Source organism: Podarcis vaucheri (genome assembly GCF_965113315.1).
Source record: "Podarcis vaucheri genome assembly, chromosome: 10".
Taxonomy (NCBI): domain Eukaryota; kingdom Metazoa; phylum Chordata; class Lepidosauria; order Squamata; family Lacertidae; genus Podarcis; species Podarcis vaucheri.
The window spans coordinates 20,488,872-20,516,333 of NC_138748.1; the positions used below are offsets into that span (position 1 = coordinate 20,488,872).

At 41.2% G+C, this 27,462-nt stretch overlaps 1 protein-coding gene across 1 annotated transcript; it reads right to left on the bottom strand.

Annotated features, from left to right (window-relative positions):
• Positions 1-292: 292 nt before the first annotated feature.
• Positions 293-24,259, bottom strand: LOC309541718 (uncharacterized protein). Its single transcript, XM_082239913.1, has 5 exons — positions 24,190-24,259; positions 18,787-18,880; positions 16,433-16,533; positions 13,746-13,873; positions 293-765 (listed from the first exon to the last, which is right to left on the bottom strand). Exons 2-5 carry the CDS (start codon positions 18,866-18,868, stop codon positions 579-581), a joined length of 498 nt encoding a protein of 165 aa, XP_082096039.1. The 5' UTR covers positions 18,869-18,880; positions 24,190-24,259; the 3' UTR covers positions 293-578.
• Between the last annotated feature and the right edge of the window lie 3,203 nt (positions 24,260-27,462).

Genomic DNA, 27,462 nt, shown 5'->3' on the forward strand with positions numbered 1-27,462 from the left:
TGAAATGGGCCTGAAGATTAGCAGGAAGTATGATAGTTACATTGGAAAATACAGCCCAATATATTTTGGTGCCTGAGGCAGAAAGACCCAATGATACCCCGTGACGGTAAAAAATATAATAAGCTAAAGAACTGTCAAATTATTATTCGTTAATTGTACTCCAAAATCTGCTGGGTAAGAAGAGAAGTCTCACCCCACCTTCCAGTAATGCCATCTTGTATTTTATTTATGAAACTGCCCCATTGACATAGAAAATGGTATGATACTGTGTGGATGCATTTATATATAAACAAAAGAAGACTGTGGTTGAGGTGAGAGAAACCTCTCTTTCTCCACCTTACCAAACTGCACTCCATTGCTTCAAGTGTTTTTATCCAGTCTGGCACACTTCTAGCACGAGTGATGGGTGGTCCAGGAGAAAATTGGCTGAAGCAATGAAGCACAATGAGGTAAGGTAGGAGAGGATTCACCCCATCCATTTCATTTTAGAAAAGGAGACAATCTCCACCTGTTTTACATATGAAGGTTTAGGATTCAAGAATAAATGCATCTGGCTTTCACGTCACACCTAGTTTGGCCTACAGGGAATGGTGTAAAAATAATAATAGTGAAATGTGAAATACAAAATGAATCCCTGTTTCCGCAAGACCAGTGGCATAGCGTGGGTTGCCAGTGTCTGGAGCCACATGGAAGGGAGCGAAGTGGATGAAGTACACATGTGCATTCAACTGTCTAATGGTGTCCACATCACCCAGGAGATCGCATCTGCAGAGATAAGAAAAGAAGAGTCAACATCAAGTCCCAATGACCGGGTGAGATTATATTCTCTTCATTCCCACCTATCAGAGAATAACCAGTTCTATTTCCCATCCAATTCCTCTCCTCTTAAGCAGATCTGAATCACGTGTCAGGGTGAAACATTGTGCCATATGTGAAGTGGTACGTTGAAACGTTTTAGTTTTAGTATCTTGCACACCATGTGAGTGAGCGGAACTGACAAAAATCACACAGAACAGCCTTTGAGTTTTCCAACTCACATGGGCATGGTGTGAATTTCTCCTTAGTTTGAGAGAGGCTCAAACTCACAGCTTCCAGGAAAAGAGCTGTATGTTCTCCGTTGCCTACATCTTGCAAAGCACATTGTCGGTTTCCTCATCCAGTAGGCAACAATGACTCAAAACTCTTTCCAGCAAGCAGCAAGATCACTGGTGGGAGGGTTAAGTTAACTCTGCTTTGATATCAAGGAAGCGTTTAAATAATTACCACCTTCATCTTCCCATTCAGCAGTTGTCTGCTCTGCTGCATTCTTTTAAGAGACAACCTGTCTCCTCCCCTAGTTTCAAATCACTCTTGCTTATCCGCAGGTTGCACATATCCATCCTATCTACATTTAGAAAACCATTAATTTACTCCCTAATCATCATCAGAAAGTCATCTCTTAAGTAGCAGTGCAAACATGAAAGCACCCTTTAACATATGATTTCCCCCACACCCCTTCAAGTAAGATTCTTGGTTTTATCTTGCAAACATGCTCCCCCTCTCCCACTTTAATGTCATTTATACCCAGCACTCCAAATGAAGCAATCTTATGGCATATATATATATATATATAGTCTGTTCCCTCTCAGTGTTGCCTTTAACATTACTCCTGGCAGACAAATCACTGTCTTTGGTGAGACAAATTATTCCTGTAACGTATTCAGTTGAGTCTTCGAGTGCCAGCATGTTCCTCCTCATTGTGAATCCCATTGTCTTTTCACTATGTTTATCCTTTGATGTGCTCCATCACTAAAGGTATAGTCAGTGTATATTCTACAATCCTGGCTCCTGCTGTGTATCTTTCTGTCATAATACACTTTTCGTTCTCTCCCCTTATATCTTGCTTATTCCCATCTTTCTCTTCTCCAATGATTATTTAGTACCCAAGGGTACTGAAGGGGCTTATGCATGTAATCTCAGAGCCGCTGTCTATAATCCTTAAGAATTCTTGAGAAAGAGGTGAGGTTCCTGCAGACTAGAGGTGGGCAAATGTTGTCCCTATCTTCAAAAGGGGGTAAAAAGAAAGACCCGTGTAACTATTGACTGGTCAGGAAAGCTCCTAGAACAGATAATTAAATGGTTGATCTGTGAGCACTTAGAAAAGGATGTTGTGGTTCCAAAGATCCAACATGGGTTTCTCAATAACAAGTCACACCAGACAAATCTCATTATTTTTTCCACAGAGTTACAAGCTTGGTGGATCACCGGAATGCTGTGGATGTAGTGTATCTTGATTTCAGTGAGGGTTTTGACAAAGTTCTCCGTTATATTCTTGTGGAGAAGCTGATAAAATGTGGGCTGGATGAGGTAACTGTTAGTTGAATTTGTAGCTGGCTGACTAACCGAACCCAAAGAGTGCTCACTAATGGTTCCTCATAATCTTGGGGGAAAGTGACAAGTAGGACGCCACAGAGTTCTGTGCAGGGCCTGTTGTTGTTCACCATCTTTGTAAATGACTTGGATGAAGAAATTGAGGGGATGCTCATCAAATTTGCAGATGACACCAAACTGGTAGAGATAGCTAATGCTGCTGAAGACATATGCAAAAGGCCTCCAAGGAAATTTTTTAGATAAATTCTTATTGTGCCTTTCATCAAATGATGCTCAATGCAGATAACAGCAATAATGTAAATACAATTTTTGAAAAAGCAGTAGCATACTAAATAAGTCAAATATAAAAACAAAGCAGGTAAAACATCTATAAAACAAGCTGTTTAAACCAACTAAAACACATACTTGCAAGTCAGCTTCTTCAAAGGCCTGTCTAAAATTGCACTCTCGTTTCGCATAGTAACCAAAATGGAAAACATATAAAGAAACTCATTTGGTAGCACCAATCCCCTGGGCTCTGATGACAGATGGGATTGGATTCAGCCCTAGAAGGTGGATTCATTCAGGAACTGTGTCTCCATACCTTTGCCAATCCAATGAGATTTATATTCAAGAAGGGAGCTTCATTTGAAAATTAGGCATTGCATTAGCTTGTACAGGATCTGCTTTCAACATCTGCAAAAAAGATGGAAGATTTTTCAACATCTGCTCCACACACCTACCTGACAATTAAGAAGATTAGCTCATATATTTGCCCCCGAAGACCTTAATTTATCACTAAATTGGATTTTATGTTTCCAAATGTAGCTCCCTTATTGAATATAAATCTTGTTGGATTGGCAGCCGTATGCAGAGATGATTCCTGGCCGAATGAAGGTTCTAGGACTGAATCCAACTCCATCTTCTGCCTGCCTTTAAAACAGCAACCCAGCAATGACCCCAAGTGACTGGTGCTGCCAGAATCTGACTTCTTAATTGTCAGGTAGGAATGCAATGCAGTATGTTCATATATGTAGAGTAGGGCTGAAATGTGTTATGTACATGCACCTAAAAGGAATGTACATCCCTGTGCACTGTGATTTCAAAGAAACATGGCAGGTGTTGAAGAGGAGCCTTTTATGTAATGCATTTTCTTCAACAACAATCCCAAGTGAAAACAACTTTTAAAAGAAGCTTCCCTGTATAGTGGCCTCAATCCAGCTAATGTTTGCCACCACTAAGTCCCACTGAAAGCATCAGGGAGTGACATTCATATTTACCTATTTGTTCCAGTAGGGTTAAATGAGAGTTATGACTCACTAGTAGAGATGGGAGAATTTGTCAATTTCTGTTTCTTTCGGTTGCTCTTTTTTTCCTACCTAAAATTCAGTTCTCCACATATCCACATCAGTTTCCAATTTTTAAGCAAGTCCTCATGAAAATTACTCAGCATTTTTATGCAAATGTCTCCCAATATACACATTCTGGTATGCAATTTTGCCTAACGTATCCCTTCTGGCAAAGCAATTTTCTGCAATAAAATGCATTATGTTTTCAGGCACGTATGCATTTTATGCACCTTACTCTAGGATATGCATTTTTGTACATGTTGCGTGGCTAGAAAACTGCACTGAAAAATTCAGAGACGTTAATTAGGTAGGTTTACCTATAAATGTGAATTGAATTTCCCCCCATTCCTACTTACTAGTTATGCTTGACCTTAGCTGGATCAGGGCCTTCAGCGTTCTATGATGAGGTGGGTTGTTACTTAGTCTGCCATTTACTCCTTATGGCAATCTTTCTCTGATCCTACCAAAGGACCACTGCTTGTCCGTCCATTGGATTACTTGACAGCTTCTTAACATACAACTTGAGAAGTGCAGGCACTGATAAAACCATTTGGAGCACAATTTGCCACGAATTCCTCCTATGCACACCCCACTGAAATGAATACTCATACAAAGTTCCCATTCATTTCAATGGAGCTTTCAGGGGAGAACTTTCTGGTGGATTATACCCTTAGCTTTTATTACAACTTTTCCTTTCCAATTTTCTATTTGTAATGAGTGCATAAAAGATCCCCTTTTCACCCTATTGTTTTTGCTCTAAAAGCCACTTTATTCTTAATAAAAGGAATAATAAGTGCCAGTTGTAAAATAATTTGTCAATCACTTCCAGCACTTGCAATTGTAAAACACCTTTCTTTGGACCTCTCGGAGTGCTTTAGAAAAGATAAAAACAAATAAAATAAAATTACAATTACACTTAAATGGCAGAATTAAAACGATCAGTTTTAGATCACCTGAATTTTGTTGCTACCATTTGACAAGGGGAAATTGTTCGACTGAACTCCCTGGAAGGAGCTGAAATGCACAACAGTCTGGCCTATTCTGATCTTTGAATGAGCTTTTCCACAGGACCCTCATTAGGGACAAAGTTGAAGCTGAGCTGAAAAGCGCCTTGTGCCCCTACAATTGAGGGCATTCAGTTGATTTCAAATTTAACTTCCCTGCTATTCCGTTGAGGTTCTTTTTCCTTTAAAGGAGTCTAATTGAAAAGAAGGGCAGAGTGAATAATTTCTAGGATTAGACGAGATAAACGAACTGGAGGATAGAAAGGGTGCTATGGGGCGATGAGTTTTTAAATTCCATGTTCACACACACAAAAATGTGTTTGTAGTCCATTGCGTCCTGAGGCTCGCAGTGCCCCACACATGGCTCTCTCTTGATGGCATGAAGGGACAGTGAGCACTTCCAGACAACCTGTTTATTGGGCAGTCATCCTGATTTGTTTGCTGAGGGATTAGACAATGTTGGCTATTCGATGAGCATTCATTCTAGTTTCTTTGTGGGCAGGTTAGATGACATTGCCTCAAAGCAAGTGTTATCCTACCCTTCCCACTGCATTCCACTGTCATTTCCCTTGTCACAAAAAGTTCACTTTTTTGGGGGGGGGAGCGGGTTTGTTGCACAACAGCTCAAAGTAAACTATAATCAGGAAATGGATGGAATTTGCTGGCCTAGCTGTACCTCCAGAGCAGTTTTAGCCTGCCACATTGTAGGCCGATACTTCCAGAGGTTATCATGAAGGGCACCATTAAAGTTTGATTTAAAAAAAAACAATAACAAAGCAGAAGTCTCAAACAGGCACATTGTCTTCCAAGATAATGAAACTTGTAGTCCAAAACGTCTTGAGGAAAGCTGCTCAAGATTATTCCAGCTATTAGCTGGCCACCAATATACTCTTTCTGCCCTGCAACTCCAGATACTTTGGACTGCTACCAATTTTATGGGTACATTTCAGGCACAGATTGTTATGTAACATAGGTCTGGAGGCAGAATACACAAGCTCAAAGTTGATGAACAACAATATGAAAATTTTCCTTAGTTACCTGTGGGGTAAACCATATTTTACCGCCACTAATAATACTAATCATATGAAAAAGAAAACACATAACAGCAACAAGGCAAGGCAGAGATCAGTGTGAATTTCTTGCAGCCAGTTGAGACAATGGCATTTTTATGATTAATGAGAATATTTTAAAGGCTGGTTCTTTATTTACAAGAGTAGCCAAATAATCACAAACAGAAAAATGTAAAGATTACTAATTCTATAGCTGTACGGCACTGAAAACTTTTTTTAAAAAAAAACCAAGCATGCTCATTCTATTAATAGTCCTTTTTAAAGATGTTTATGTCAATTACTAAAACAAGATTGAACAATGTCAAAAAACATTACCGTTTAAAAACTGTCGTCTTTTCTGTGTTTTCATCTGCAAAGCATTAGGGTTTGTAAAATAGTTTTGACTGGGAATATGTATGCGTCGCCATGAAGACTTCCATATGTGCACAATGCTATTTGTGTATTGGATTGTGTGGTGCAAAAGTAAGACAGCTGAGGATTTTCAAAAGGAATCTACAATTTGGGAGACAAACATCTCCACAGTGCAGGGCACCAACAGGATAAAACTGAGCAACTGCTAATCAGAAGCATATTGTGAGGGGCTTGTCGAGGGCGCTGTGTGGAATCATGAGTTGCCTCGATTTGCTTGCAAATCGAAAATTGACTGTGTAACATGCTTTCCCGCCCTGTGTAACATATTTCCTTGCTCTTCCATTGGGCGGCTTCACACATGCCTATTCATCACTACCTTGCTCAACATTTTTACAGCTACAGTGGTGCCCCGCAAGACGAATGCCTCGCAAGACGAAAAACCCGCTAGACGAAAGGGTTTTCCATTTTTCAATGCGCTTCACAAGACGAATTTCCCTATGGGCTTGCTTCGCAAGACGAAAACGTCTTGCAAGTCTTGTGATTTTTTTCGCTCCCCCCTTTTTCTAAGCCGCTAAGCCGCTAATAGGCTTTTAGCCACTAATCCGCTAAGCCTTTAATAGCCGCTAAACCGCTAAGCCGCTAATAGGGTTGCTTCGCAAGACGAAAAAACCGCTAGACGAAGAGAATCGCGGAACGGATTATTTTCGTCTTGCGAGGCACCACTGTACTCAGAAGTAATCCCTATTTATTTCGCTGGCACTTACTCACCCATAAGTGTGTTTAGGATTTATGACAGCCTCCGAGACTCAGAGCTTTTGTGTAACTAGACTCCATTGAAAACTGTTGGGCTTGAGGTGAGGTGATATGAAAGGTCTCTCTATGGCAATAGGCAATGAAAAGTCACCCTTGCCACTGCAGTTATCAAGTGTGAACCAGGCCATTGACTAGTCATTGTCACCAGCATGGTGGAGTGAAAGACTTGGCAGGAAGCATTCTTGTTTCCCTTGTTGCTCAACCTCAAGAACCCAGAGCAGGGGCCAAGAGTTAGTCATATCAATGACCCAGTGAGGTAGCTTAGATTTACTTCATGGCAGAGTAGAGGCCTCAACCTGAGCTCATTCTGGACAATAGGGATGGGGGACACATGGCTTTCCAGATATTGCTGGATGACATCATCCTTGACCATTGGCCATGCTAGCTGGGGCAGATGGAAGCTGGAGTTTAACATCTGGAGGGACAAGAGTTTCTATCTCTTACTGTGCTGTACCAGTGAAATTCTTGAGTACCAACAATTCCTGCTCTTTTACATGAATGAAAAGACATGGATGGGTAGACAGACAGAAAGACAGACAGACAGACAGTAATTGAGCAGAAACTTAGGTAAGCTTGTTTTGGATCTTGGCAGGATGCAGTTAATCACTAACTGTGTGTGCACATGTATGTGTAAAATGTCTGGAATGAAATTTTAAGAAGAAACAGAAAAGAAGAAAATTGGTACATTGGCTTCTGAATAGCCAGGTTCCATGAGCTTGACAACTAAAGTTATGATTGTAGGTGTGTTCTCTCCCTAGAATAATTGAAAGTGAATTCAAGATTTATAAGCTCCAGAAGTCCTGGCTAGAGCAAAGCTCAGGTGCGTAATCCACTGTTCAGTATTCAGGAAGAAAAACAACAACAACAGCAACAGATCTATGACCCAAATGTCCTGGCAAATAAACCTTGAGGCAGAGTGAAGACTGGTAGCACGGATGATTTTCACTGTTTCACTTCAAAGGTTGTATAATATTTGAGCAGATTATATACCCTTTTAAGCAGCTAAGAAGGTTAGGTGATTTGGAGCGTGTAGTTTTATACCCATCGTTAACTCCAAGTTTAAAACTTTAAAATAGCACATGCCAGCTGACCTATGCCTCCATACCTTCATATGGCCAGTGGGGGGTAGGGTGGAGAGATGCACTACTGCCCATCTTGACCTCCATCAGCCCCACCATCCCAACATAGCAACCCTAACCCTAACCATTCCTAAATATGTGCTGAAAAAATATCCTGACAGCAGTGCTGTTAGGTAATTTCAGACTATGAACTATGAACTCACAGGGATTGATCCTCTCTTGTTTGTAATGCACATTGCTTTGCTTACTTCAAAATGTGATAAGTCAGCCTTGCTAAATTGGGGGGTGGGGATGGGTCATGGGCTTCTGCCTGAAAGTTTGACCCTGTAAATCGTCAAACCATCAATTCTATCACGCGGGAGGCCACCTAAATTGTATAGTTTGGCATATCAATTATTGGTATTATTAATTGTATTATAATTTGGCATTGTTATAATGTGGCTGTTATTGGATTATTGTAATTGAAAACTAATAAAAATTATTATATAAAAAGAAAGTTAGACCCTGATAGCACCACAGTCTTCTGTCCGCATTATGCAGCAATCTGACACCCACTTTACAGCACAGCCAGCTAAAATGGGCATTCAATTCCCTGCACAGTTAAGGACAATTTTCAGTCCTGTGAATCATCCTTTAGTTGTTACTCCTTGAGCAGTATTGTTCAGAATTTCTTGGCTATTATTAGACCATTTATTTATTTATTGAGCATTCATTTGGCTCCTTTATCTATATAATCACACTTCTTTCCCCTGAGTGATAAAATCCATTGAAAACAGCACTCAGAGATCTGAGCAAGGTATAGTTTTGTGTTGATAAATTCTACCTATGGCTGTATCTTTTCAAATACTAGTTTGAAATTCCTGCAGTTGTAATGACAAAAGACAGCACCATTAAAAAAATGAAGGTGGGTTTTTTTTTAGCTCAAATGACAGTTATATAGAGGAAGTGATTATACATTTTAATTTTTTTTCCAAAAGGGAAAGACAGGAAATTAGACACCATATTAGTATAAAGACACTGTTGTCACATCAAATGGTTCTTTTAAACTTCCTGATGTCCTCATTTAGTCTTACTGGTGTACCCAGGAAGTTAAGGAATGTGTTATTATATGTTGTTATATTTGTATTCTACAGAGAAGGCTTAGATGCAATTGACTTACAGAAATAAGTCATTATTTTCCGTGGTTTCTATATAGTTGGCACTGACAATGATGTCTATCCTACCTAATAGGAACCCCAAACCAAATACAATGGTGGTTAAAGGAAAGAACTGGAAAATGGACCATTTTTCTTCTTCTGTTGAAGGCAAGATTCTCACCACGCTCAGTCATTTCCCCAGAGATTCATAAACCCCTCCCCTTTTCTGGTTGCACACTGGTCTTGGTATGGAAATCTTGGCTTGCATTAAGCCAACATTCGCCCATAAACATCTGAAGCAGAAAATTCTGGCTTAATGACAGTTAACAAACCAGGTTAATAAGCCAGGATCTGATCTGACTTGGCCTCAGGCACAGAAGTTCCATTTCCAAGGTTCCTCAGGGAGGAAGATTAAACCATTTTAAGTCTCTATCATTGTAGTATGGATCACATAGGCAACACCTATTCTTCATTTTCACAAAGGGGGAACGGAAGAAGTCACTTCTTAAATGAAATAAAAATCTCTCCCCACCTGTTGTGATTGGGTCCAACATTTTATGGCAGACTCCCAAATTGTCGCTTGTTTGAAGTGTCCATTTACTAAATGCAAATATTTGGAAAGGAATCAGCATATAATAAATCCTGTACTTTGACTTTGGGAAATTCATCACAGTAAAAATTGGGATAAAGAAAGGAAATAATAATTGAGGAAAATAATAATTGGAGCCATGACACACTGAGTCTCTTGTGTGGATTCCAGTTCTTAAATAGATCCATTAAGGTAGGTGGCATCTATAGCTAGCCATTCATCCATTGGAAGATTGGGACTTCGGCCTTGCTGCTCTTAAGACATGGGCACAAAGCGGCCTCAACAACCCATGCCCAATTTTTATCAGTTTGCGTCCCCATTGGACCACCGCTGTCATACACCTTACAAGCAAGAAAATGATTTCACTTTTAACGCTCATGAAATCTTCCTGTACTCTCATTTTTAAAAATATAGATGACCCCATATATTAATATTTACATTTTCTTCTGCTTCATACAAAGTATCATGATGGACAGAATGGAAAAGTCGACATTGTCAGGCTGATCTAAAACATTACACTTGCTCCACTTGTGAATATACTGCATTTTTGCCATCTGTTTCTTTCCATAATTAAAATCATTGTTGATTTTATTCTCTATCAGGCTCAGTATTGGGGAAATGTCATTTCCCTGCAACAGATGCTTTGAACATGTGGCTATTTACAACAACTGTGTCTTTTATTATTGCACAGTAAAACAATCATCTGGATGCAAATTCCAAAGAGGTGGCTATTCTAAATCTGCTGCTGCAAACACAAAGAAGAGTTGTGTGGTACCTTGCAAGACCAATAGTAGGTTGGCAGTGCAATTCAATGCATATTTGCTCAAAGTTAGCCCCATCATGTTCAGTGGGATTTACTGTCAGTTATGTTGATACATAGACTTCAGTTATCTATACATTTACCTGGGAATAGGCCACAGTGATACTTGCTTCAGAGTAAGCACGGTTAGAATTGTAATGTTATTTTGGCACAAACATCTACATTCTACAGCACAGATTTGTATAACAATAAATCTGTTTGATATTAATCTGTTTAAGGTGCCACAAAATTCATTTTGTTATCTTCTCCTCACTTACCTGGGATTAAGCCCCACCAAACCCAGTTGGATTTACTTCTAAATAGGGATTGTGTTAATCTGTCAATTTTGGTTTCTCATATTTCTAATTCATATTTCCATATCACTTTATTTGTTTGGTCCTCTTGAAATTTCATCATCATTTTAGGGCGAATTTCTCCAAATATTCACATGTTTGTATGGCATTTTGTCCAGTGTAAACATTTTTGCAAAGCAATTTTCCCCAGTGTAATGAATTTTTGTGTGTAGTTTTCACTGATCTGAGCATTTTAATGCACACTTTACCCTAGACTACACATTTTTGTAAACGCTGGTTGGCTGGAGAAACGCATTGCAAAATTCGGATTTTGAACAATGTCTGTGTTTCAGTTTATGTATTAGTTCAGCAAGTGCAACTTGGGAAGGTCTGTCTTTATGTGCGATTCGAATTCTAATTTCTCCTTCATCTTTGCTTCTGAGTAGACATGTATAAGATTGTGCTGTTAGATCGGTATCTGCTCCCATTTATCAGTTTCTCGGCTCCCAGCCCTGCCACTGCAATAACTAGGGCGTTACCTTCATCTCCCAGGCACTAAGAGGTTTAGAATGTGCCTGGAGAGAGTTTAGGGTCTGGCAGAGTAGCTCATATCTGTTCATCTCCACAAACAATCCCTGTAAATTTAAAGCAGAAAAAAGGGGGGGGACCTGCTGCTGCCATTCAGCAAGGAGTCTATTATGAATCCCTAGGTGGCATGCAAAGCATTTAGACTCATTTCATTCATATGTCAGGTAAAGACTTTCATTTAGAAGTGAGATGAATACTGAATAATGGATCTTTTGAATAATGTAATTAAGAATTCATTAAAGCAGCCTTTTAAAACCCTGCAAAATGCAGTGCATGTACAGTATACCTCCCAGCCCTAAAACCAGGAAAATGCAGTATGGAATTAAAATGAATTAACAGGAGGGGGGAAAAACAATGTAGAAAATGCTGTTTAGAAAATCCACCTTTTGAAGCTAAATGAACAATCGGTAAAACGACGCAGGCTGCTTTCTTTCCCCCTCCCACAGCTTGTGAGCTGTCAAGAAAGAGCTTGGTATTTAAGATGAGCTTATTCCGTGTTGGGACAGAAGGAACCAATCTAGTCGAGGTGGAAAGAAGCATCCTAATCCTAAATTACTGCACTGCCGGAGCATCTGCGGTGTAAATGCCCTCGCAATAGTCCCCTATTTGGGGCAGATTTGGGGCCCTGGTTAAGGCCATGCGCTTGAGACTTGGGTGATAAGGAGGCCTGGTTCCTTGGCTTCTCAGAAGAGTGGGTGTACGCATCTCCAACCCTTTGACACCACAGACTCCATCAGTGTTGAACCTCTTCTAACAGCCTCTTTGGCAGGCTAACCTTCTTCCTGCCTGTATCCCCTCTGATCATAAACACTACCTTGCTCTGCACTGTTTGGCATGACCAAAGGACAGTGCAGAGGAATGTCTACCAGAACGGTTGGTGCAAGGCTGGAGGTCAGGAATTCTGTTCTTCTGGTGAGGAGGGGGGCTTTTATCTAGCCTCCTCAAGCAGACTAGCCCATCTCAGTCACAGAAGCAGGGGCTTAAGAAGTGGGCTTTGTTACCTCTTCTTCCCAGAGCGAGACTAGGCTGGTCTTCCGTCCATCCTTTGGTGAAATAGCAAGGATGTGGATGGGGAAAGAGAGGCTTAGAAACCTTTGGTGTGTTTAGTCAGCTGAGTTGGCCATTTATGTACCTGGTGGAGCAACAGACGGGTGGGTCAGGGCAGTGGTGTGTCAAAGGAAGTAACTGGTTTTGGTAGAGTGTACGGGAGTTATTTAGTTATTTCCATTTATAAATTAGTAAAGGTAAATTACTGCTAGTCTACAAAGGGTTCAAGGCCATCTCTATCCCAAAACTGTGACAGAAACCAGACTGATACAGATCCAGGTGATCAATTTTATCCAAAAGTGCCTGGCTATGACTCAGAAATGACAAATTAGAGACTGGCCTTTAGTTGCCAGTTTCAGCAGAGTCCAATGATGGTCTTTTAAGCAACGGACTGACCACTGTCTCTTTCAAAGCAGCTTGAAGACGCCTCTCTGTCAATGAGACCCTAGCCACGATATTGACTTGGCTAGAAAAAAGTTGGCTGATATCAGCTATGAAGTGCAATGGTCACTCTCTCCTGGTACATATCAGACAAGCCCTGCTTCTTTTGTCCAAGACCTTGCTTTTTCAACAAGCCTTTTAAGCAGAGACCTTTATTCCAGTCTGTGTTGGGCCTCCAATCGTTTTCACATCATTATATATGTGTGTGTGTGTGTGTGTGTGTGTGTGTGTATGAGAAACTGTATAATTGTTTTTATAGCTGATGCTTTTATTGTGAAACCGCTTTTGAGATATTTGATGGGAAGCAATTAAACCACAGAGCCTAGGACTTGCTGATCAGAAGGTCGGCAGTTCAAATCCCCGCGACAGTGTGAGCTCCCGTTGCTCGGTCCCAGCTCCTGCCAACCTAGCAGTTCGAAAGCATGTCAAAGTGCAAGTAGATAAATAGGTACCGCTCCGGCGGGAAGGTAAATGGCGTTTCCGTGCGCTGCTCTGGTTCGCCAGAAGCGGCTTAGTTATGCTGGCCACATTACCCAGAAGCTGTACGCAGGCTCCCTCGGCCAATAAAGCAAGATGAGCGCCACAACCCCAGAGTCAGTCACGACTGGACCTAATGGTCAGGGGTCCCTTTACCTTTACCTTTACATTAAAGGAAGGAGAGGAGGAACAAGTCCTTATTGAGTGTCCTAGACTTCTCTGAGTACCTGAATAAATGATTTGACAATTAACAGATGTGCATGGATTAGCCGCATTACTGCATAAAGTCTACACACTTCTGCCCATGTAATAGGTTGCCACAATCTATACTTGAGGGGGGGGACGACCCAAGAAAAGTACCTTGACATGAGGATGCTAGTAGGGTGGCCTTCCAACCCTTTGTGTATTCCCTTTATCTTAAAAAGGGCATGCATTCCAACACCAGTTTCGACACCGAAGTAGATCCGGAACTCCATTTGAACATTTGACTATCGGAAGTTAAGAGAAAAGATAATTAACGAACAGGCAAATGTAGCTGAAATTCTCTGATAGCGCATGTAGTTAATCAATTGCCATATGTGCCACTCAGACTAGGCTGAGCTGCAGGCAATTCTTTCTTCTTATGGTTAAGAGACTGGAGTATGCCTTATGCAGCTGAGAAGCCAACCGGGCCCAGAAAGGTTCCACAAGCCAGCAGTCATAGAAGCAATGTTGTAAAGAATAAAGCCCAGAGCTAGAAATTAGTCAAAGGGGGGTGGGAAGCTATGATATGTTCTACATTACAGTTTTTATTCTGTTTGGGGATCCACTTCTGAATATTTCAGGCAGGCAGCATCTCACAGCTCATCTACATATCCACTGAGAAGCGCTGAGCGGAAAAAAATTACTCTTTGTTCTCAAGTACAGAGCTAAATTGGCTCACAACTCAGCGCTATATTTTGGCTCCTAAAAAAACAGCATGAACTTCATGATGATTTTAGAAAAGCCTCTAATCTTTGCTCTTGTTAAACTAAACTGAAGGAATTATCATATGGAATCTATTCAAATGTCGGCATTAATAACACATGGCAAATTGATATTTTATTCCATCCAACAGTGATGCTCTATTTTATGTTATTTTATGGCCCTTTATTTATTTAGCAGTTGTCTCCTGTAATTTTAAGGGCAACTGTTTCAGATTATGCACAGCCTGGCTCTGGGAAATAACTGGAAATCAGACTTTAGTCTGTGCAATCAGTATCCTGTTTTCTCTTTTCATCTTGTTCACCTCTGTATATATCTGTCTCCTTGTCGATCCATCTCGACATTTTAAAATATGCTGCTCTGCCTTGGCATTAGCAGATAATGCCAATTAAATCAGGGAATGGATCCCGCACTGAAACTGCATTTATGACAGTGGGATTGTGAGACTGTAAAAATATCAGCTATCAGTTTCAATTAAAAGTTTCATTTAGCAGTGTTTCCCTCCCCTCTCTTACATATTTAATAGCAGTTCATTGCATCCTAGGCCATGAACTAAAATGCTCCATTACATGGGATATAAACAAATATCCCAGAGATCAGTTTATTTGAACCTAAATAAAAGGGGGAAATAATGAATTTTGTGAACGAAACATTACATTTGATTGCTTGAATTTAAGAGAAAGGCAGTGCATTTTTAAAAAATAAATGGGAATGGAGCATATTTTGGAGCAACTTTTGTCAGGAAAATATTGCCCTAGAAGTGGATGGTTCTTGCAAGGCCATAAAAGGCCATTTCAGACCCTCCAAGTGTCCCTGTTTTCCAGGGACGTCCCTGATTTAGAGAAGCCATCCCAGTTTCTGTTTTGATTGTGGAATGTCCCGCTTTTCCTTACGATGTCCCTATTTTCACTGGAGAAATGTTGGAGGGTATGGGAGGATGTCCCTGTTTTCACTGGAGAAATGTGGAGGGTATGGAATTATCCAACTCCCAAACTATCTGTGTAAATGGCCTTTGTGGGTAAGCCTGAGCAGTCTTGGAACTACAGTGGTGCCTCGCAAGACGAAAAGAATCCGTTCTGTGATTCTCTTCGTCTAGCGGTTTTTTCGTCTTGCGAAGCAAGCCCATTGACGGATTAGCGGATTAGCGGATTAGCGGCTTTTCTGCTGATCAGATCAGCTGATAAGCGGCTTAGCGGCTTAGAAAAAGGGGGTGAAGGAAAAAAACCAGCAGGAACTCGCAAGACATTGTCGTCTTGCGAAGCAAGCCCATAGGAAATTTGTTTTGCGAAGCACCTCCAAAACGGAAAACTCTTTCGTCTAGCGAATTTTCTGTCTTGCGAGGCATTCGTCTTGCGGGGCACCACTGTATTGGATAGGGAAGGGGAGAGAAATTTAACTCTCTGTCTCCCTTTCACAGCCTTGACAAAAATCACCTCTTCAAAGCTACTGTTTATATTTCAAGGGAACCTCCCATTGATCAGACTTTGCCAGTGGTTTTTGTTTTCATAACAGAAAAAAAATATGTATTGCATTCTCACAATTAACATCGCATCTAGTTTGGCTTTCAGGGTATCGATGCAGCTGAAAAGCATCAAGAGCACATTGTCAAGGGCAACGGGTAGGCAGACTTGGAAGCGGCCAGGCGGTGGCTTTGGAGAATAACTTCAAGAAGCCAGTCACATAGTAGGGCAACTCTCTTCAATTTTGTCTTTCGGTTTCTTCTCATTTTTAGCTGCTTGAGGATGCTGATAAATGAAACATCCATGAAAGACAGAGTCAGTATGAGGCGAGAGGCTCTCTTGTCAATGGGGCATTCTGTCATGCCCTCTGGAAATTAAATTAGCTGCCCAATACATTTGGATTTGATCAGCTATGAGATCTCATGTGAACAGGTTCGTGCCTTTCCACCCACCCTTCAAAATAGTTTGTTAATGCTGGATAAGGCAATTGGGCTCTGGGCTTTCACAATCTTAAAGCTCTTTCAAACAGCAGCTTCAATGCCCTGGCAGCAGTTCATCATCAGAAAGTAATCTTAAGGTTGTGACATGAACTAACAAAAGGCAGGCAGGTAGCGTTTCGCTCACCTTGTTGTGCTGAGCTAGAACTGTGGTCCTCTGATCTATGCGCAACTCTGTGTTCTTCAATGACTGAGCACGAGGGGATGACTTGAAAGTACAATAGTTCCCTTTAATTTGAAGAAATTTACAGGTGTTCAGTTATTCCTTCTAACTCTTAAACTACTAAACTGTTTTCTGTCACTTTAATTTATTTTAACAAATATAAGTTGGTGCTTTGATTATTCATTTTTCTCCTTGGTGTTACACACCTTCCCCATCTATGACATTTGTAGTGAGTTGTCACATGATACATGTGAACACCAGTAAGCGGTGCTACAAAGATAGACAGAGCACTTGAATTTCAAGGTTACCAAACCTGATGCATCCTAGATTGACAGATTGTCACAGGAAATTGCCTCATATTGAGACAGACCATTGGTCCATCTAGTTCAATACTGGCTATGCTGATTGGTAGTGACTCTCCAGGATTTTAGAAAGGGGTCCCTCTCAGCCCTACCTGGAGATGATGGGGGTTGAACCTGCAACCTGCTACATGCTCTACCACTGAGCTCTAGACCTTTCCCAAGGATATTCTCCAGTGAAGACATCATGATGTCCTAAACAAATGCCATTACTTGTTTGCGTGTCATTATTTGTTTCTTTTTTTAACACACGTGTCAGGGAACTGCCATCAGCTCAGAGGCGAGAGGTGGAAGGGCAGTTGGGTTACAGGGAGTCTCTGAAGATTGTGCGAAGCAGCTCTTCCTCCGGAAAGGAGGGAGGCCCCGCCTCCAGTGGGGAAGGGATGCAGGGTTCAGAGGATGCTAAAGAGAGCCGCAACACCGAGCCTGAGCAAAGTGAGGGGGAGGCAGGTACCCCTTTGCCCACGCCCTCTCTGCGCAGTCGGTTTACACGCAGAGAGGGAAGGCATAGGATTGGGGTCAAAAGACTGCTATGCTGGGGAAAGTTTAAGGACCGCCCACTCCCAGATTCTGCTAGCGATTGAGCAGACATGGACTTGAGACGCTCTGCGCTGCAAAGGTTTTGTACAGATAATAAAGCTTGGAAAAGACCAGTGGGAGTCTTGCCTGTTCGCTCTCGAGCAACCACTCCGGCCCCTGACAACACGTATTGTGATATATTTGTACCTTTCTTTCCTATTGTATGCAATTAGACACACACACACACACATGTGTAGTATTTTTCTAGAAAAAGAGGTGTCAGAACTCACAATGAATGCCTCCCTTGATTAATGGCAATGGCACCCAACTGAGAAGTGCTGGAACTGAGTTCTGGCAAGTTCCAGTGGGAAAAAAGTTCGTTCTCTCTCTCTCTCTCTCTCTCTCTCTCTCTCTCTCTGTTCACCATTTAGATAGCCTAAAAATACATATAAAGAAATTTGTCGACCTGTGTATATACTGTTACACACAAGTTGCTCACAGCCAAAGAGATATTGATGCTGCCATCTTTGATAGTGCCCATCCAATTGTTTGACAGACACAGGCAGAGGGGAGGCCCATAGGTAGGGCTCTCCCTCTCCAATTCTTTTGGGGGCTGCATGTGGAAAGGAGAACAACCTGAGGCAACTGTTTGCATATAGAATGACCCATTTCTGAGATCCATTATCGGAGGTCTACTTCAGTGTGCAGATTGCTCTTGCTGAATCCAGGCCAAAGGTGCAATTAGATAATTTTAGTCTCCAGGCTTAATGGCCTTATGGGAAGGGAATATTATCTGGATGGCAACATGCATAGCTCCATGTACTTCTGAATGTGTTAAGCCAGCCCAGCTGCATTTGAACCTCCTATAGTTTTCGCTGTCTAGGGTGCTGGATATTTACCAGCTAGGCTAAGGTACATCTTCTGCCTGAATACCCACACTGTAAATAGGTTCACTCATTAATTTCAAGGCACAGTTAATCCTGATCTGGTATTTCTTATATTTGACTTTCAGCCACAGGAATATAACAGTAAGAATAGTTAAAGGATAGGGTTCATTTTTCGATAGTATGCAACACAGTGAAAACCACATTGCCTCTTGGTAGTTAGCAGTTCTGAGTGTCTGTAACAAGAAAACTCATAAGTTTCTCTGCAAAGCCCAAGAAAAACTGGCTCCTCTCAAACATAATATGTTCAATATTTTTACATTCTCCAGTTCCTTGAAACCCAAGTATTTACTGTTCTTTGCTTCTTACAGTCATGATGTTAGTATAAAAGGTTGTGCCTCCAGATCTTCAGCATTACATTGTTTTATGTAATTATGTAAACATGGCCCATCAAGGAGTTTTTTGAAAGGTTTCAAGCTGATGTGGCCATTTTGAAAGGAGACTTGTGGACACATAACATTTCCTGGGCCAAACGGTAACAGAGAAACATACTCACTTCGAGCCTTTGAGGGCATCAGCAGCCAATAGCAGCACAGTGTTATTTCATGATCTCCTGCATACTGGCTCATTAGTAACATGAAGACTTTGCTCTGGGAAAGTAAAATTTAAGCAATGCTTTCTTAGCACACTTCTTACAGTGGTGCCTCGCAAGACGAAAAGAATTCATTCCGCAAGTCTTTTCGTCTTGCGATGTCTTTCGTCTTGCAAAGCACGGTCCGTCACAACTGGGCCTCTTCAAGCGGCTTTAAAAAAAAAGCGCAAGACGTTTTCGTCTTGTGGAGCAAGCCCATAGGGAAATTCGTCTAGCAAAGCAAAGCAAAAACGGAAAACCCTTTCGTCTAGCGAGTTTTTCGTCTTGCGAGGCATTCGTCTTGCGGGGCACCACTGTATTTCTTAACCGGGGTTTCTTCTTCCTAAAGAAAAACAGTAATCTTTCGTTACCACAAATATAGTTTGACGGTCACTGTGAAAGCGAACCAATAAGCCCACTCCTCTCAGTTCTCCTCTAGAGAGACATTGTAGTCCAAGCTTGTACATTTGCCAAAGAACATGGCAAAGGTTATGCATGGGCTCGTTTCAGTATATCACTCTATCTGTGATTTTTAAGCATGTTGCTAAATGTGCTTTTGAGGACTGGCATAGTGTTGCCAGAGCTGACCCACCCAGCAGGCAAACTTCAGTGGCCCCAGGAAGTGGAGGGGCAGGGGCAGTAAATGTGTACAACTCAGGACCCCACTCACTGGCATCTCCCACTGCTGCTGCTGGGGGGCACTCTTCCCCCTTACCCCACTTTGATCTGTTGGAGCATCAAGGTGATTGATGGGCCCTTCTTGCTCTGGGAAGCGAATGAGATGATTAAAGGGCCTTGGGGGTTGACTGCTGTTTGTGCAGATTAGCATGTGGAATGCCCTCCCATCAGATGTCAAGGAGATAAGCAACCTTTAGTAGACACCTGAAGGCAGCCCTCTATAGGGAAGTTTTTAATGTCCAATGTTTTATTATCTTTTTGTATATGTTAGAAGCCACCCAGAGTGGCTGGGGCAACACAGTCAGATGGGTGGTGTACTATGTTCGTGGTGGTGATTGTTGTTGTTGTTAAAAGAATATTATGTGTGGCAATTCCCGCCTCCCACCAGCTGGAATAAATAAAGACACAGGACACCATAATTTTAGGTTAATGGGCGAAAAATGGCCACAACTTTATTGGTTACAGGTAAGAGCGGTATTGGCTTTAGGCATTGGTCCTGTCAGACTATCCGGCATGAGAACTGGAAAGGGTTAACACCAGCAGGGGGAGCCCCTGAGATGCACATCCCTAGGCACTCCCCGAGGGGTCACCGCTTGGGGGCGCGCTTTAGGCCCTAGCCTCCATAGGTTTCGGACGAGGCAATGCCCCCTGGAATCCTTTACCGGACTACCCTTAAATATTTGGGGGAGGTGATGGCGCTCCCCCCCAACTCATCTGCATAATAATACCCCTACCAATGCCTAACCGCCAAAACCAAAGGCGTTGTGACGATTTGCTACAAGGTAGGCGAAAAAACTAAAGGCTTTAAATCCATGCCAATTAGCCAAGTGGATTGGCTGGCCCTGGGGCTGACGCAGCCCGAGGATTCCCCAGGTCACACGGGGCTGAAGCCAGCCCTGCGTGGGTGTTGGGGGCGTGCGCCCACAACTCCACCCCCTCCTTATGTCGGGAGTGGCTTTATCAATTTCTGCTGACCTCATAAGATTGGTATTGTGTATTGTTGCTCCTTGGGTGAGAAATATATATAAATAATCACAGCTCTGTACATTTTAGACTCTTCTTAGAGGTGTGACTATGGACTCTTCCAGGTTGGACGTGACTGTGGGTGTTGTCACGATGAGCTTCCACACAGCAGAATTTACCTGTATAGTAATATACAGGTGTATATTACTAAGAAAGCTGTGCATAGGTTTGCACCATATTTCTTTTGTGCCAATTGAATAAGCAGTGGAGTCTAACTGGTCCAGATCATTTCTGCCTGGTATCCTTTGCTGAACTGATGCCAATGGGCATTAACCCATCACTGCCTAGCACATAACTCCAGTTCTCAAAAGCTCACACCAGCTACCCATATGAGATCATGCCTAGTTCAATGTTCTTGTTTTAATTTACAAGGCCTTTAACAACAAGGACAATCTGCTGGACTTTAATTTCTCATAATATGTTTCGCTTATATGATAAGTTGGTCTATAGAATTATATAATCCTTATATCCCTGCTCAGTCACTGAGATTTTGGGGGGAGTCACACTTGGTGGTCCGCCATAGGTCAGATATGTGGCTCATATCCACTAAGACCCATGCAATCAGTATTGTGGGTCAAATTCTGTAGAACTCCTCATGGCTGAGATTAGACAGGCCCCTTCCCAATTGAACTTTTGGTGCTTACTGAATACCTTTTTGTTGTTATTGTTGTTGTTATTCCAGCAGGCATTTTAACTGAAATCTGTTTGGTGTCTGTGTCCCCCCCCCCCAATTTAACCATTTTTTATCATTCTGTATTTTATTTCTTATACACTGTTCAAAGACCATTGTAGTTAAGTGGTAGATAAATTGTTCAAACAAATAAAAAAATAGAGCATCATGCTGCTTTATTAGATAGCTAGAATCTGATGGCACGTACTTATGTGCCAGTATATTAGCTCATGTGTTGAGTCACAACAATCTCTCAATTTAGGCCTCGAGAGAAAAATTCTCCACAGCCAGCTTCTTGTGGTGGAGGGGAAATGAGTGTAACAGGGACATCTCCTATGTTCCCCATTGCTATGGTATGTATTACAGCAAATTTATCTGAGGAGCACAGGACATAAACCAAAACATCTCTAATTGTTTAGTAATGGCAGTCGATTCTCTGACAGAATCACCTCATCTTTTCTATTAAGAGGCATTATAGTGTGCAGATAATCTCAGTGGAATAATGCAGTGGTGCAGAGGGGCAATAAATCAAATGATAAATTGAGTGTAACGTCGATTATGCTAGCTATGCATAGAAATATATACATTTGATGGTCATTATGACACATGAAATGTTCAAGACCAAGAGTGAAAAATACATTTCAAATTCTCTATATGGGAAAACCTGACAATGATCTGCAGTTTGTGTCTAGCATTAAATTCTATAAATCTGTCAGTGTTTTCCGCGCTGAAAGCCTGATTCTAAACGGAAAGGTCATTATCATTATTAAGTTTTATAAGAAAATCAGTACGTGTACTGGTATCTATTTAATAACTGAGACATCATGAATGTCAGACTTAACACACTTTGCTGGGTGCTAATAACTCTTAAAGTGTACCCTTGACTCGAGTCGAAGGCAGTATTGGAAATTTTATATTATCTGAACTGCCTGGTAGCATTTAAACGTACTTCCTTAATAGCTACGTAAAAATATAGTGACTTCACACAACTTTGGCTGCTTTGAGGCTAGCACCAAAAGGTTATACTAAACATTTTACCTCTTCCCCTCTCTCACCTCCAGTTTCCAAAGACAGTAATACTTGGGCACAGCCATTTATTGTATTTAATGGTTATTTAAATTTCACCTAGGTGAATTGTGCTTGCTACAAAATGCCTGCACCTACGACGGCAATAAAATGAAGGCTTTTATAATCAAAATAAGTGCCCAGCACAGCAACGATATTTTCATCATTGAACAAATATAACTTTTTGACATTTCCATGGTGGAATTGGTGTGGTTTACCCTTAAAATATGTATTTATTCAAGGTTCCCCCCCCTTAAAACTTTTGTAATTTTTGCATTATATGATTTTCTAATTCCAATCCAGCGATAACCAGTGATAACTTGTTTCTTTTTCTATTATATATTTAAATTAAAAATAAGGAGATGTAGTTTCTATTAATGAGTTTTGTAGGGGTCTTTTAGTATTATGTCCCTAGGCGACTTCCTTACTCAGCATGAAGTCCTCATAAGAGGTGCTTGTGCACCTGATTAATTCATAAATGGTGTTGAGGGCTGCATATTTCCACAATCCTTGTTAAATCATGGAACTCTGCTATTTCTCTGTAGGATGCATTGCAAATTGTGATGCCCACATTATGCACCTAATCATACCATTCTGTGTCAGCACCAAATTTCCCAAGCATTCTCATTTATATGACATCCATCTCAGGAGCTGGAAAGTCAAGGTCCATCAGTAACATTTATATCAATTGTGAAGAGACAATACATTGCTGAAGTGAAAAGCAGACAGTTTAATATATCACTGATAAAGCAAGAGGAACACTGTATTTAATGAGTGACCAAAACTAAGATGGTGTTGTGTATATATATATATATCACACAAACAAGTGCTGACATGCAGAATAAATTGGGCACGGCCCCCATAAAGATGCACAAAAGTAAGAGCAACCTTGTGCGGTTTTGCCCCCTTCTGAAATGGACAGTTTATTTACATGATGCTGCCATTAGCTGCCTTGTCTTTCACTTTACCTTGGCTCTCTTTCTTTCATTATGCCCTGAAATCAGGGGTGATAAGGAAGCTGCCACCTGTTAAATAAAGACGTGGGGAGATAGCCAATATTTTTGGCACCCCACTTGTGCAAATAGGGCTTCCTCTCCTCGCCTGCAGCCCCCTGCTCAAATCTCCGAGGGCCTTCTGGCAGTTCCCTCACTGCAAGAAGTGAATTACAGGGAGCCAGGCAGAGGGCCTTCTCGGTAGTGGTGCCTGCCCTGTGGAACGCCCTCCCATCAGATGTCAAGGAAATAAACAACTATCTGACTTTTAGAAGACATCTGAAGGCAGCCCTGTTTAGGGAAGTTTTTAAGGTTTGATGTTTTATCGCATTTTTAATATTCTGTTCAGAGCCGCCCAGAGTGGCTGGGGAAACCCAGCCAGATTAGCGGGGTATAAATAAATTATTATTATTATTATTATTATTATTATTATTATTATTATTATTATTACCTCTCCAGAGTTGGGGGACCTTCTGAAGCAGATTGGGGGCACAAGGGCTGCAGGGGAGTCCCATTGCATCCCCTTGCATGTTGTTGGCTCTCACCCAGAATGAAAGATATCACAGCATAAGTTTAACATGCTGCTTTATTGATGATTTGTGAATTAGAATGCATTCATAAGTCTGAATCCACTTAAATTATTTTTAAAAATATCTCGTTTTCAAACATTGTATTTCAGAAGGTACGATCCACAGTCAGTCAACTGGTTTCTCTTCATCATTCCATGCCTGCATCTAGAATGAACAGTGACTTGAGAGGACATGCAGAGACCGTCCCTTAGTCGTCACTCCTCAACTCTGACTTTTCAATGGATTGGATTCAGAATGTTCATTAAACTTGGTCCCCACTGACAAGTCAGTCATGACATAAGTCTCGTGTAAGTCATGACATAAGTCTCACAGCATTTGCCTGCTGCCCCGTACAACAAAATTCTTTGGGCAGCTTACATCTGCTTTCATTTGGAACTAAGCCCAACTTACCAAGTCTAGATCCAAGCCTACACATTTGGGAAGATTCAGGCAATCATCTTGACATCATAATACACTGCGGTGAAAAATGCAGAGACTTAGTTCTTGACCATACATGACCATTGGAATGAAACCAGGAACATTGTCAGCAGATGATCATAACCTCCAGTGGTTTTCAGAATAAGAGAAGTGTGGCTACACATCAGCTGCACACACTAAGCACATCATTCTTTCCTTCCTGGCAGTGGCAGGCAGCTAGTACATGTCCCTCCCATTTTTTCTGTTACAGTCACCACTTGGGTGAAGTCCAGGAGCAACATGCTGCTCCTTAGATTCGTTCTGAGCATCAACAGTGAGACTTAAATATCTACTGGGGTCCCACCAGACTAAACGTAATTTTGCAATAAAAATTTTCTTTGCATGTTCATTTTGCAACATGTCATTGACAGAGTAATGTTATGTTACTGGTGGATATATGGTGCTGGAGGAGACTCTTGAGACTGCAAGAAGATCAAACCTATCCATTCGACTAAACGAATAAACAACAACATATATTGGACTGTCCACACACCATTCTGCTCTGTAAGTTGTTTCGTAACGCTTTCGTAACGCTTCCCCAATGATATTGTGTCATTGCTGACTGGAGGGTCTCTCTTGCAACGTAGTGCAAGAAAAGTGGGGCAAAACCAAACCCTGGAATGTCTGTGATAGAAAGTTACAGGATTGTTGCAGGAAACCATGGGATATGTACCAAGTGGAAGTAGAGCAGCGTATCAATCCTTGAAACTTTTGCAGGCGCAGTTATGAAAGCAGGATTGCCGATAACTTCCACAACACCACCATGAATACTAATCACCATAAATGGACAATTAAAAGCAATGTCTAGAGGTGTCCTAAAATATTATAACACAGATTTTATACTGTAAGTTACAGGGAAGTTTTTTGGACAGAGGAAAGCATTCTAATCAAGCTCTTGCAATATTTGGATACGAACGTGGAAGTAACCCATGTCCCATTTGTTCCAGAAATCTTCTCCCGCATGTCCCTTCCAGAAAGCATTGTCTTGCTGCCACTCCTGTTTATGTTTACTTTGAGCAATGCACATTAGACTCTCATGCCGACTATCTGGCAGGAAAGATAAAGGACCTTCGGAAATACTTTTATATCTAAACCCACATTGCAAATGGCGGAGTTGGGAAGCTCTATGTGAATGGTTTATCCTAAATGAAGGCCAACCAGGGCTTAGGGCTCAGGAATTGTTTTCAGTTAATATGGACTGTGAATATAGAATTGTGCTTTGGTATGTTTGTGTCTTTTCCTGTCTGTGCCTTTTCCTATCTGCTCAGCAACCATCCTCTACTTACCTGGAATTAGAATAGGAAGCAACAGGGCTCCACAGTCGGAGAGCTTATTCTTAGAACATTCCTTTTTATATATAAAGCCTGAAATCAACTACAGCAGAACCTTTAAAAATGGGAATATTTTGGGAACAGAAGAACATTGTAATTCCTTAATGTCTGCAATTTGGAACCTCAAGTCAGCTCTCTTAAGAAATCTGAGAAATGTCTTATCGAAATCACACTTCTTTTTATCTTTGTTTTTCATGAGATAACTTTAGCATAACTATCTGACATTTAGAAGACATCTGAAGGCAGCCCTGTTTAGGGAAGTTTTTAATGACCGATGTTTTAATGTATTTTTAATCATTTGTTGGAAGCTGCCCAGAGTGGCTGGGGAAACCCAGCCAGATGGGCAAGGTATAAATAAATTATTATTATTATTATTATTATTATTATTATTATTATTATTATTATTATACAATTGCATAGTGTACTTTGCAAGAATGCACCTTTATGTGGCAAGTCCCACTATTTAACATGTCTGGGAAAACTCTTTATTTTTCCACCAGCTTCCTACTTTCATGTCAGAGGCATAGTTGTTTAGATCCTTGGAAATGAAGATTCAAAATAAAGATTCACTATGTGAAAATGGTCCTGTAAATGTCAGTAAAAATAAGATAACGGGATGGGGGAATGGGAACACAGGGAAATGACCTATTGTTAGCTTTAGTATGGAAGCCAGACCTAATAACGTATGTCGCTCAAACATCTCTCTGTAAATTACATAAATTACAGAATTTTACCACAACCGGGGCTTTTTTTCAGCCAGAACTCACCGGAACTGAGTTCTGACACCTCTGAGGTGGGCACCATTGCCATTATAAGAGAGCAAGGCAGGGGTTCGTAGTGAGTTCTGGCACCTCTTTTTCTAGAAAAATAGAGCTGGCCACCACAGACAGTGAGACAAGTAATATATAGCAGTGTTTGGCAGAAGATGAACTGTGTTGGAATAGAAGCAGCGCTGCATATGAGGAATCCAGAGCAGAACAGAAAATGATTCCTTCTTACATCCCTAGCTGTGAGTTAGAGGATGGTCAAGTGAAGAGGGTAACATTCTAGTCCAGACCACTGTTGTGGAAGGTTTTTAGGGACTACCGTGAGGTGTAAGGAAAGTTCTACCTATCTTGGATAATTCTGGCAGCAACCCTAATGAGTGAGAAATGAAATAATATTTGGTCTGCTGGTCATTGTGTACCAGTCAGTTGACCTGTAGCAGAATTTTGAGCCCCGTCAGTAAGGTTGCAATCCTTTGCACCTTAGCTAAGGGGTAAACTAGTAGGATCTCTGAGGGACTTCTGTCTAAATAGCCCTGGACTTGCCTGAAAAACACAATAATAGGTACAAAGTGTTGTGAATGGAATCACTTTTCTCTTAAAGCATTTCCTGTCTTCAAATCTAAGTTACCTGCCTCGTGTCACGCAATAAAGTGTGAAAACAGAATATGCTGCCGTTGTTAACACAGTCAATAAACATGGAGGAGAGGAGATGAAAACATAAACCAGACTGAGACCTTTTTTCCATGCCAAGATTTTTCGGTCTTCTGTATTTTGTCATTTGTTAAACCATAAATAGTTACAAACAGAGCTGCAGTTCAGAGAGCTGTTGTTTCTAACATAAACAAGGCACGGGGCATAGCTTTGAATGCCGGCCAAAGAGGACTGTAAGTTACAAAATGATATATATGTATAAAAGGCGCGTCAGACTCTAATTGAGAAACTGTAGTTGGTCACAGACAAATATAGGAAATCGTCCGAGCTCTGGAGAGCCATTTGTATTTAGCAGAAAAACGACCTAGACTAAACCTT